The sequence below is a fragment of the Anguilla rostrata genome, chromosome 10 (assembly GCF_018555375.3).
Source record: "Anguilla rostrata isolate EN2019 chromosome 10, ASM1855537v3, whole genome shotgun sequence".
Lineage (NCBI taxonomy): Eukaryota > Metazoa > Chordata > Actinopteri > Anguilliformes > Anguillidae > Anguilla > Anguilla rostrata.
Window position 1 is genome coordinate 27305223 of NC_057942.1, and position 13987 is coordinate 27319209.

General features: G+C 40.0%; 1 protein-coding gene across 1 annotated transcript in view; it reads right to left on the reverse strand.

Moving 5' to 3' along the window:
* The window catches only part of LOC135233106 (VIP36-like protein), a 30205-nt gene extending 19955 nt beyond the window's left edge, over window positions 1-10250 (reverse strand). The window contains exons 1-2 of the mRNA XM_064296302.1: window positions 10016-10250; window positions 8939-9057 (exon numbers count right to left, since the gene is read on the reverse strand). Of these exons, the coding sequence (XP_064152372.1) occupies window positions 8939-9057; window positions 10016-10217 (321 nt within the window). The 5' untranslated portion in view covers window positions 10218-10250. The remainder of the gene's footprint in view (window positions 1-8938; window positions 9058-10015) is intronic.
* Between the last annotated feature and the right edge of the window lie 3737 nt (window positions 10251-13987).

The window sequence follows — 13987 nt, forward strand, 5'->3', positions numbered from 1 at the left end:
ACCAAACTGTTGCCTCACAAACTGAAATCATATCCTATCGTGGTGTAGCCTGAGATTTACACACCTATTGGGGAGCAAACATAAAACCAGACTATCATGTCATAACATACAGTTAAATTCATGTATTGCAGTCTAGTTCATTGGGATGGCAGGTATGCCCCATACCTATACAGCACCGAGAGTTTGGCACTTTTCAGGGTTCCCCACAGAAATAACCACAACAGCCACAGACACTCAGCCCTTAAAAACATTAAATTCTGTACATTCTGACCCCATTTCAACAGACAGAATTCATAAACAACTTCACATGTCCACACAATAAAGCCCCAAACTAAGGGGATTTTGCGTTTTCTCCTTCTTCTTCTTCTTCTCTTTCTTCTTCTTCTTTTTCTCATTCTTATTTTTCCTGCCGCCTATCCCACTAACAACATGTCTCCCCATTGGACATTTCACTGACACCAGCCAAATCTTCACCTACACGACCCAATCAAAAACGCGCATACACACGCAAAATACCCATACCTTTTTACTCTGAAACATTTCCAGTTTAAACAGCTAGTCCGCCTGTGGCCTAGTGGGCAAGGTTACAGTCTTGGGAACACGGGATCGTAGGTTCAAGCCCAGCTAGGAACACGTTTCTTTAACCTGCTTCGACCCTCACTAATAATTGTCTACTACTTATCAATTATTGCTTTTGCACCATATCTACCCGCCGTTCACCAAATGTATACACTGCATTACGATGTACCGTCTGTACGTTCAGTTATTAACCGGCTACAATATTGCTAAGCCATATGGATTCAATGGGAGCTCTTCTGTGCTTACTGGCCTGTGTTCTTCTTTAAAACCACGGACAGGTTTGCTAATGATATTTCACGCATTGCATAGCTATGTCATGGTGCTGCACTAACGAAGTCACAGACTGGTAAACCTCCGGTTTAAGGCTTGAATCCCGCCTCGCCCTCAGGCAGATCATTTCCTCTTTTACACTAACGTTTTCTTACGCTTATATTTGCTTTACCAAAACTCACTCACGGCCACCCATATGCATTTCATGACGGCAGATGTATTCTTTTTATTAAAAAGTTACACCAGTTCACCACTGTGCCATTTCTACTAACTATATTTCTTCACTTGGCTACCGTACAAAACCTTCTTATCAGCAAACGCCACGTTTCTACATTCATGTTACCTCGCCCTGTTCTCTATCTAGCCACATACAAACAATTACTACGTATGTACGTTCTGCAACTCCGCATTAAAACATTACATTTAAAATCATGATTCACTCATAATTATAAATACTAGCACTGAACATGAGAAAAACACAGCAGTGCAATAGATTTCACATGTTATTTAACCCTCCACTTTAACAACTAACGTTTAATACAGACTGTTATATATAGCCTAGGCCTACCATTTGATAAGGAAACTAAGCTCGCTCATGGTCACTTCATTTACTTCGCACTATAGTCTGTCATCATGTCAACCTTCACCTACATGCCCATTCTGCTAAAAACATATTGTTTCAACTACGCAATTTCATCATTTCGCCTAATTTATCTCACACTGTTGTTATTTTCTCATATGCAAAGCCTGCTGGGACATATGCGTCTGCTCCTATTCTCCACTATCAACTTTTCCGGTTCTAGCTTAACAAAACAGCAAAGAGGATTCCTACCTGCAGATAAGCCTATCAAAATGCCTTATAAATCTTACAAACACTAAAAGTGCATCTTCACGAAAAACAGACAACGGAGCAGGACAGAAGGGTACACAAGTTCCGACCTAGGCAGCTCTAATTCTACGGGCTTGCTGATTCTTTTGTCAATCAAGGCTCGTTGGATGCCCGTCAAATCCGTGAGTAGCCTACATACACTGGCCATATTTCACCTTTTCTGATGCGTTTACATTTACGCCACCGCACCCTTTGTCACAGCCACTGTTTTACATATATAGCAAACTGAAACTGCTAAACGGTACACGCTCATCAGACTGTACAAATTCACACAAGGATAGCCATAATCCACAACCGTTTCTTACAGGGTCACTTCACATTTCTCACTCTCATAATAAAACGCTTTGCAAAAATAAATGATCTCTCACAAAAAACACGTTTTCAACGTACAAAAATGCCAAGTTAATATAGGCTATCTTGCCTCACCGAAATTACATAAGATGTATTTCAAAGCAATGCTACCCAATATTTCCTCAATTCTTTCAAGTCACTTGGCCCTGTGTTTTGTAATCTTACTATTTCACAATGTCATGCACACTTTGTGTCAGATCAAAGTGTCGAATATTTCGAATTGCCTCATGGAACACATTGAAATTCATGTGGGAAACTGCTGGTCAGTAACTTCAGGAAGCATATTTCTCCGGAAAACATATGTTTACACTTGCTTCTGAACTGAATTTCAGTAAATGTACAAGTGATTGTATATTTGTTACGTACAATAAATAATGCATGTAAAATACATATTGTACATACATACATACATGGAGAACTTATTTATTCCCATGGGGACATTTCCCTCGCAGCATGTTACATTCACATTTACGAGCAGACATTTATACCAAGAAACATACAATTATTCACGCAACAGAAAGGCTGGGCAGCGAAATACATACATACCAATATAAATTGGACATATAGACGCCTATTCAATCAATCTTGACTTTGAGAAAGCCGTCCACACATGTTTGGCCTGTCCATGTACTGCATGCTTATACACACAGGGCCAAGTAACTTGAAAGAATTGAGGAAATATTGGGTAGCATTGCTTTGAAATACATCTTATGTAATTTTGGTGAGGCAAGATAGCCTATATTGTTTGTAGTACCATAACTTGGCGTCATTTTGATATCAATACTTTTGAGTAACTTGGCATTTGTGTACGTTGAAAACGTGTTTTTTATGAGATGTATTTTACATTGTCAAGAAAAGTCATGATAAACAGTTCTGTTAAATGTGGCAGCCTGAATTAGCAACATCCTGTCAAAGATGACATGAATTAGAGGTAAGTGCTGCAGTTTTTTTTGTTTACAATGTTCACTGCTCAGGAAAAACCATGCTGTGTGAACAGAAGGGCCAGAGCACAGGGCATGTAGAAAGCAAGGGGTGTATCAAAAGCAAAAGATATGTGTAAAAAGCATGTTTATATTGGTTGATAATGCACTAGGTTGCACATTCTACCCAATCCAATGAATTCTCCAGAGAAGTAAGGCGTATCAAAAGCATTTTTGTGAGCATATCGAAACCATGTCTTAGAACCGTTGCAATCATAGCAAACCACTATATTCATACCAAACAAAAGCTGTTCAGCAAGCAGTAATTTTAGTTGAGTGTTAATAAAGTGCTTGAATGTTTTACATTATTTAGGCCAAATTGTTGTTACTGTTGTTGTAAAGCCTAGAAATAGCATGAAATGATGACTGCACACCAACCAGTCAACTTACACTACATGACCAAAGGTATGAGGACACCTGACATCAAAATTTCATCCAAAAATATGGACATTAATATAGAGTTGGTCCACTCTTAGCTGCTATAGCAAACTCCACTCTTCTGGGAAGGCTTTATACTAGATGTTAGGGATTTACTTCCATTCAGCCATTAATGAGGTCAAGCACCATTAGGCCTGGCTCATAGTTTCCAATTGATCCCAAAGGTGTTGGACAGGGTTGAGTTCTGGGCTCTGTGCAGGCTAAGGCTGTCAAAAGTGCCATGAAATTGAGTTTGAATATTAGCTTTTGTAATTAGTTAGAGTTTGAATATATTCGAATATCATTTGCCTATAATTCACAAAAATAAGCTGCTTATTGTCGGGCGCAATATGCACGTGACGCTCCCTCTAAACTGGCCTGCGCGTTATTTTCCACAAGCGGGCAGTAGAATAGAGGACATCGGTGAACTTTAATACTAGGTTACTACATCTGGGGCCTCATTTATAAAACGTATAGGCTATTAGATCAACTGTGTGGCACGTGCCTAGAAAAACACGTCAAAGTAGTGATTTATAAAATTTCAACATGACTCGATTTGACCGTGGAAACGGTCGTGGTTCTACATCAGGTCTTCACTTGACGTATGCATGCAAGTTAATTTTATAAATGAGCCCCCTGCACTACAAATGAATAAAGCACTTTCTTGTGGATGTAATTTGCCACAAATCGGCATTTAATAATCATGGGGAAATGATTGTTTATAGGAAATCGCTGTTTATTTCTTAACACAAAAACTATTAAAACGGCTAATACCTGTAGCCTAAAACAACATAAATTACTTACTCTGTTTAGTTTGTTTAACTTCTTTCATCATCCAATTTTATCAAAATCTTCAGAAAAGAAAGGAAACATAGCCTGCCATGGGAATATTATTTAGCCTAAATTATTAGCTGACCAGATCTGTTGAACGAATTGAAAAGAGAGACTGGCTCGCGAGACTAGCTGACCAGTAACGTTAGGTGTCCATGGAGCTGAAAGTATCACCGGAGGTTATTGGCAAGGAAAACCAGACGATCCACTTGCTCTGGGTCCAGGGCAGAACGTTTTTTGTTGACAGAGGAAGTAACGTTAGCACAGAAAATGAACTTTGCGTGCATGAACATGATTCGCCGCATGAAATTAAAGCCTGCATATTAATTACAATACGTGGGATCCAAAACTAATATTCGAATTCTAAAATTTAGGCTCGAACTTTAAAAAAAGTAAGATTTTTGAATAGTTTTCGAACTTCGAATATTTTTTGACAGCCCTAATTCAGGCCAGTCAAGTTCTTCCACACCGTTCTCGACGAAACCATTCCTGTAAGAACCTCGGTGTGGGCCCTAGGGCATTGTCATGCTGAAACAGGAAAGGGCCTTCCCCAAACTGTTGCGGAAGCACAGAATCATATAGAATGTCATTACATGCTGTAGCATTAAGATTTGCCTTTACTGAAACTAAGGGGCCCAGCCCAAACTATGAAAAACAGCCGCAGATGAAGGGATGTCCAGATACTCTTGGTCAAACAATGTATCTTTTGTTCATACAATGATTCTTTTGTTGAGTAACTGCACATGTATTTTCTTTCAATATTGCTTTTTATTTTGAGCCTATTTATATAAAGACATAGCCATGAGACCAATAATATAAACTGACTTTTGGATGACATCATTCATATTACCATATAACCACATTACCCCATCAGCAAACATTTTGGCAAGTTCAACATTATATTCCAAGCATGAAATTACTGGAGCTTTCTTACAAAGTACAGCCATGACTGCACTTTCTTTATAATGTTGATGGTCTCCTCTTTCCTGTTTATTATGAATTTCTTTGGTTTGATGATGCTGATAAAAATTAATTTGATGTCTGAAACTTAAGCATTAATCAAATAGGCCTAATGCGACGCATTGTTCAGAATAAAATGTGCATTGTCGCCTGCACCTATTGCTCACACCTGTGAGTACCCCCTGCAGGTGTACAACTAGTTGCATGGATTACTAAAGGAAAGCTTCAAAAGAAATGTATAGTATAGCACGTAAAAACAACTAATCCATTTGTTCATCATTATGAAAACCCAGGTCCTCATGACTTGTAAACCAGTATATTCATTTTAACAGATTTTATAACCTTGGTGTTTCATTCATGATCTATGTAACTTACTTGTTTAGTTAATCTTAATAGCCTAGGTATGTAGGATACACCCTAGTGTAATTACAGCAAGTATTGCATTCGTTGTGTGAGCCCACTGGCCATTAGCTACATAATGACACTGTTGAGGAAACAACAGGGTACTTTGTCCCAGAGCCCAAGGCCATCTTTTAGATAAAGACATGCCTTACAGGTCTTATTGTTTTAGCATCATGATTTAAAGACAATGATTGGCCCCGTTTGACTCTCTGTCCACCCCTTCTATCCTTTCCTAGCATTCCAAAATCAGTTGCGGCTGTCACGTTGAACAGATGGATCATGTTGACTTAAGAGCAAATGGAAGTAAGCTGGATCAATAAGATAATATTGTAATATTTTCTTTTTTTTTATCAAAGTAAATGTGAACCTGAAGAACATGATACAGCCTAAAACGTACAAATCAAATACAGTAACTAGCTAATCCCTGCTCTTGTTTCAGAATCAATGTTGAGATTTACTTGTGCATTTGAATGAAAATGAACATACGCTGAATATAAAATTGTAAAGAATACCAAAACAAAACAAAACAAAACAATCTTTGCAGTAGTATGCCTCCAGTGGCCTGTACCACAAAGCAGGGGGGTATTTGACAAAGCAGAATTACAGAGTTAGCTGGATGAGTAAAACCCGGAACGGCTCATTATTTCAGTCCATGTTTCAGATTTGGGACAGGTTCTGGGTTTAACTCAGTGCAGTTATCAAGCTAGCTCAGCAATCCTGCTTCGTAAAACAGGTCCCTGATGGCTTCAAATTCTTCCCACACTGTGAGAGTAAACTAATAGTCTACTGATTCAATGCATTCTGTAAGAATAGCAGCTCCAGAAATGACCAGCCATCCTGGTGTGTCAACAATGTGCGCCTCTACTCTGGCTAGGCTGATCATTGAACAAAATGAGCAAGCGGTACCACCAAAGCAGAGTTTGTGTCAATTGTAACTGGTCTTGACGTTGAACTGTAATGTGTCTCTATCAATGAAAATAACAAGAGTAACGTTTCATTAACAAATAATCCCTTAATAATTTAAGATAAACGGAATGTGCCATTTAATTTTTCTCATGCTGATTTATCGATCCCTGTAAGCTAGCTAGCTCATATTAGTCAGCTAACGCATTGCCTGAGTTTCAATACAGTTTTGACTTTGCTACAATGAGTAAAAAAACACATACCGTATCATTTACTTATGATCAAACTGAATTTTCAAATAATAGCCTAAACGTTGGCACAAATACTGACATGTTTTCCAGCTTGCATGACAAGGAGTGCATGGGTGGGCTTCCTCATTAATAAACGTTTGAACGCTTTTGATATACCTTGTTTTTTAGAAAATGCCTTTGATTGGATAATGCGTGAAATCGACAGAATTCTAAACCAATAGAAATATGCTTTCAACATGCTCATTTTGCTTCTGACACGCCCCTTGCTTTCAACACGTCCAACCTTATTGGTTAGTAGCAGACCGTCCAGACCCATGGCGCAACTTGGCAAACTAGCCTATATTTTTTGGTTGATTTTACACGCTCATTTATGGCAGTTGGTTCTCTCAGAATTCTGAGTGATAGGCAGGTCAATATTTTCACTGGAGACTTGATACATCCCGCTTTATAACTTCAAAGTCCCAGGTCATTTGTGAATGGTTTAAATGGATTTTGAAAATAGACACTTCATGCTACAATCATGATAACGGCAATTTATGTTATCAGTGCTCACAATGTATGTTCACAATGCTGTGAAGTTTAGGTAGCAAACAACAAGGCTGAATCCTTTTGACGTAATTTACATAGAAACTATACACTCAGATAGCCTAGTTTCCACTCACTGTGGCCAATCAGAATCGATAACGTTTCAGAAAATATATAACTTTAAAAGATTTAATTCAATCTTCTACTGGGACTTTTGCCGTTTATTGAGGGTGTGACAGTTACTTTACATTAACCTTGTATGGCGATCAATAAAGGCTAACAGCACAGTACTACTTACTTCTTGTCACTTCCACCACCATTGTAATGAACTAAAAAAAGGCTACAAACTACCTTTTCTATGAGAAATGTGTTGTCAAGCTCACGCGCATACACTGTTGGCGACATTCTAAAGCTCCGTTTTGCCCGCCATACTATATAGCTAGCTAGCTAGCTATGGCACGTCCTCACCTCTGTAACGTTATTTGTTGTCCTCCGTGTGTCCATACATCTGTATCGGTGGTTGTAGCTGTGTGTCCTTAGCTCCTACTCATGCGTGCAGGATAGCATCCGTACTCACGAACTAGGTTAACTAAAGTAGGCGATCCATACGCGCCAACTAGGTTAACCTAGTTAGCGTGACGCCTTTATCTGTCTGCATCTCCCGAAATCACCACTTCGAACGGCACAACATTGTTAAGCACAGCTTTATCACCTAACGTTACTTTAGGTAACCCTAACATGTTCACGTTTCGCCTACTCCTATTAAACGAAGCACTACCTGCGCATGCGTCCCATTTCGCCTACTCCTACTAAACAAAGCACCACCTGCGCATGCGTCCTACTAAAGGTCCCTCTCAGATTGTCCGTGAGTGAGTGAGTGAGTGACCACAATTTCCCATGCATAGCCCACGGCAGCAGTTCCTGCGCACCTTGGGAAAAACAGCGGTCAGAAATAGCTAGCGAACTCATAGCAACTGCTTTGAAACAAGCTTTCTGATTAAACTCCAGAACAGCTAAACAATAGCTGGGTAAATTAGCAGATTACCAGCACAACAGAACCGTAACTAGCGAGCTCAGCTCGCTACGTAACAAGCAGACTCACTACGTACCATGATCAATTTATAATGTTTGTGTAGCATTATCTAGCTTTTCTTTAGGAAACAGGTGTTGAATTTTGGAATTTTTGTCATTTATTCTTGACAGGAATGTACTATTTAATACGGAATGAATTGTGGGAAAAACTTTGATGTGAGAGAAGTTTACCCAACAAAGAGCAATTTTTTTTGTACCTGAACTCAAATTGCTTGCCATAATTCAAGCCAACACAATAAATGACCGATGCTGTAGCACTGGTTAATACATCATAGTACCAACCAGACCGCAGTATTTTTGCATAAACCAATTTCAGACTGTGCCTATCCCTTTTCTAGACATTCTACAGTTTCTAGGGATGAGATTTGACAGAAAGTGGAGGACGGGATGCAGTTGACTGTGGCAATCTCAGTGCATGACATTTCAAAAAGGATTAAGAAAAGCAAGGCCCTATGAGCCAGCAGCTAAGAAAGGAGTGTTTTACTCACAATGCGGCTCCATACCGCCCCCTGCCTGCTCTGCAAGTCTGGTGTCAGACGCACATGCTCTGTAGTTATCATGGCAGTACCCAATAGGTCCCAATGAGAAGAGCTTGAAGAGCCCAGACCTAAAAACATGCAGTAGAGGTATCAAATGTAGTCACAAGCAAGAAAAACATTAATATCGTACAAGGCAGTGAAGATGTGAAAGTGAAAAAGGTGCACAATTTTAGGAAGCTGCATGCTTTTTCACATGATGAAAATTATAGGGTTAGTACATAAATTTCTCCTCCACTTTTCTACCCTTTCGACAATCGTTTCTATTTGTGATTTTATGAAGAAACATTTACAACCAAGAGTTTATCTAATGTCATATTATAACTGCCATTTAAAAAAAGCGTTAAAGTGATGAAACACAAAAGCAACTAATCAGCTCTTAATTAGTTATCTAAACCCAGGGTGCAGTGTGTTTAGCTGGAGTTTAAACTCAGATTTAAACCTCTACACCACAGAACTTCATTTAAACTGGAAGCTAATCCTTATGCCAGTGTTGGATAGCTGGCCCCGTCGTTATGCAGTTCTGTAGCCCAGAGGTTAAACGAATTGACTCTAAGGTTTTGCGTAGCCAACCCGCAAGTGATTAACGTTAGGTGGGTGTAAGTTAACTGACTTGTCAACAGTGACTGGCACTGAAATGCTAACTGTCATCCAGCGTTAGTTTTGCAATCTGATGAACAAACACTAACGTAACGTTAAGTTAACGTAATTAAATAAGTTTTACAGATGCAGACCAATGTGGGAAATAGCGGATAAAGTAACTTGATAATTGATAAGTTCATGTAGTGCTAATTTAAACCCTCCACATTAGGCACAAAATAGAATTAACTACAGCACAGTAACATTTCGACAGGTACCTAGCTGCTAGACTAAGCTAATTACCAAAGATAACGTTAGAAAAGTGTGAATGCAAGCGGGAAAACCGTACAAAAAGCAAAGGTCCGGGGTTAGCACTAGTTAGCTGCCTAATAACAGATAGTCTAGCTCAAGTCAAGCAACCGGCTCAAGTCAAGAAACCGCTCAGGCTACCTTGGTAAGGCTTCATCAGCGAGTATTCCCTCTTTAGAAATTCTTCCCTCTCGTAACCTTCATCACTCCAACATTGGCTCGCTGTGAAAAAGAGAAAAAAAAATACCCAGCGTATTTGACTAAACATGCCGCAACAGTAAACGGTGTCGGAAAACAATGTACTACTCCAAACTAAATCTTTCTTGGTCATGGTGGCAGCCATTTTACTCCTCCCACTGTTGAGAGTAACCTCCCCTTTGACCAATGAGTTTCTTGGTTCAAGGCCTCTGCTCATTTGTTCAATCGACTATCGAGCAAGTTTTATTTCTGGGCTCCACCAACAGATATTTCCATATACTTAAAGAAGAAGTAAGTGGATTTAAATTGCGACTAGATTTGATAAAATAATAAATAAAGAATACATACATTTTTTAAAAATTAATAAATGCCTACATAAATAATTAACTATGTTCAAAGAAATGTAAAAGAGTTGCCTGTATATATATATATATATATATATATTATATATATATATATATCAAAGTGTCAAATTAAAGGAAAAACCAACACAAAGTGTTTTATTAAATTTCTGGGCCACCACGAGCCGCCAGAACAGCTTCAGTACGCTTTGGCATAGATTCTACAAGTCTCTGGAACTCTACTGGAGGGATGGAATACCATTCTTCCAAAAGATGTCCACTCATTTGGTGTTTTGATGATGGTGGTGGAGAGCGCTGTTTAACACATCGGTCCAAAATCTCCCATCGGTGTTCAATTGGGTTGAGATCTGGTGACTGCGAAGGCCATAGCATAAGATTCATATCATTTTCATACATCAAACCATTCAGTGACCCCTTATGCCCTGTGGATGGGGGCATTGTCATCCTGGAAGAGACCACTCCCATCAGGATAGAAATGTTTCCACATAGAGGTGATCATTCCAAATAACTTTGTATTGATTTGCAGAAATACTGATTCTTAGGAGTAGCTTTTAGATGAGATTTATGACTTTAGAATGTGTCATAAATTAAAAATGGGGAATTCTGCAGAGCAGGCCACCTTGCTCAAATGTATGTGGGAAAACAAGTAGGGTAGCATTGCTTTGGAGGTTTGGACCGGTCATTCAGCATTATGATTACAGTGAAATTTCAGTTTAACAAAGAAAAATGTATGTGTCATTCCTGACTCATTTAATGGGTCTATTGTTGGAGTGTTGCTCTAGTTCTCTAAAACAGTATGACATGATTACATCATACCCAAATCATGTCATAAGCACATGATGACAGGGGTTGCTGGATGGCTCATCGTAGGCACCGCACAGTCTCGGCTCAAATCCAGATTGTGACAGTGCCGACAAAGGCCAACAGCAATCCTCAGTTTTATCTGGCTACCCAGTGAGGTGATTGGGTGCCCATAGTCTGCACACTAGCTGCATATGGGTGGTCTTCCTTTGACTCTGCTCTCTGCGAGTTTGGCAGCGGTACAAGGGGCTGAGCCACGCGTTTTGGAGGAAGGTTGTGGGCCTACACTCTCTCGTGAGTCCGATGCAATCGGGTTCGCATATGAATGCAGCTGGGATTAATTGTACATTTCATATTGGGGCTGGAATTGGACATACACTGAGCAAAATTCCCCACTTAACACACGCGCTGCTTTACGAGCGCCCTTTTTGATCTCGGCACATGTGCGCTTCTACTTGAGTTTGCTGGTTATTGTCTATGGTGTTACATGTTTTCTGGGTTCTTGGTAGGAAGAATGTGGATAATACTGTTTATATTCTGTGTTACTGTGCGTACCTGACAAAGTGAGTTACCAAAATCAACTTCTGACAGATCAGAAGCACTCTTCAGGATGCAGGCATGGATGTGTCAGTGACTACTGTTTGCAGACGACTTCACATAGAACTACAGAGGCTACACTGCAAGATGCAATCCCCTAGTTCGCTGCGAATATGGCCAGGTTACGTTTTGCTAGGAAGTACATAAAAGAGCCTGCAGAGCTCTGCAAAGAGGTCTTGTGGACAGATGAGACCAAAATTCAATTGTATCAGAGTGATAGCAAGAGCAAAGTGTGAACTTCCGAAGATCCAGAGCAAGCAGGAGGTGAAGATGGCTGCAGTACAGGCCTGGCTGAGTCTCACCAGTGAAAATATTCACCACCTGGTGATGTCTATGGGTGACAGACTTCAAGCAGTCATTGCACAGGAGTACTAAACATGACTACTTTCATTTGTATGACATTGATATGTCCCAAACTTTATGATGACCTGGATTGGGGGGAGGGGGTGCATGTATAAAAAGTGCTGTAGTTTCTACATGATGAAACAAAATGTATAAAATACCCTTAAGTAAAAGCTGACTGTCCCAAACATTATGGAGCTCACTGTATATTATTTTGGGAAATATGCCTCTGGGGGGATATTTCAATGCTAACAGGGCCATGATCCAAAACTTATGTCAAGATCACAGGACTTTTTTCACAGGACTCAGATTTTTTTTTCTTTTCAGGTTGGATCATGATGGTTTTTGATCAATGACTGGATTAAGAACACAATTATGATCCCCATTAAGGGCTGAAGAAGGTCTACAGAAAAGAGATATTTCTTTTAACAGTTGATCATAAAAGGAACCTGAAAAATATTTGGTGCACAGACTGATCCCAACATGAAAGAAAGCTATTGAAAAACTGTTATAAAAATAAATTTTATAAACAGGTTATCTTGCGGCCGCCTAAGCAGGAAGAATATTATTTAGGGATGAAATTTATGAATGAATACTTGAATGACAACTATGAGAAATAAAATACAACACAACAGTTTAAACACCAATCACAAAATGAAAAGGAATTATTAGTTCATATACAGAAAAAAATTTCTTTAAAAGTTCAAAAGATGATGAATGAACATGGTCACATGACATAAAAAGAATTAGAATCACCAAAAGACAACAAGGCGGCCTTACATGCTTATCATTTCTACACACAGAAAAGAAATTAAAAGAAAACCACAGCCAAATCTTGTGCTGGTTTCACAGATGGTCCACAGGTGTAATGTGGGTGCCACTCTTTGGAGGTGGGCTAGATGAGTTCTTCCCAGTGTTCCACCTGTTCTACTGTTGTTGATAAACTTTGATGTTCCTCCAGGACCTGCTTGACCGTGTTTATTATCCTCCAGATGCTGGAGCTCTATGGTCTTACACCTCTCGCTTGGGGGACACTCTCAGCAGTCAGGGAGGACCGTGGCAGCAACCTGTTTAGGGAGACAGAGGAGATTGACTAGACCAGGGTGCCCCTGGCTGTACAGAAGTTTTCTAACACCTTGTTAGCAGTGGTGATATTCTGTGCTGAGGATGGTGATATCATCCATATATGGCATCACCCCAATTCGGCCTCCTTGGGCACCCTGAAGAGGATGAACAGCGATACCTGGGTGTGGCAAACACGCCTGCCACAGGCCACCGAAGTGGCTTTCCTTGGGGCCCACCGGCAGAGAGACACAGGGAGATTATGTTAAAACAGTCCACATTTATTTGCAAGGGTCGGCAAGATGTTATAGCCGAGGAGCAGATGTTAAAACACTGTCATGACAGAGAGGCTCCCCTGTGTGGGTGGGGATGGCAGAGTTAACCTGTGCGCACTGATTACCTCACTACGCACAGGTGCAGCCACTCCTGTTCCTGGGTCCAATTAGCCTGGCCAATTATCTAATTCTCAACCAATCATCCAATTGGCCAGGTCTAATTAGCGTGACCCAGGGCAGGTGTGGCTGCTTAAACCAGCCATCCCCACACCACACTGGGTTAATCCTGATGGCCTGGAGAAACGGCTCAAGATAAATGACATACAAGATGGTCACTAGAGGGAATCTTTGCATTGCACTATATCTTTAAAGGGGGTAGAGAGGTGATTGTTAATTATCACTCTGCTCAAGATGTCTGTCATACAAAGCCGTGTTCAATGCAGGAGGGAGCCAGTGACCTTGATTCTCTCCAGCAC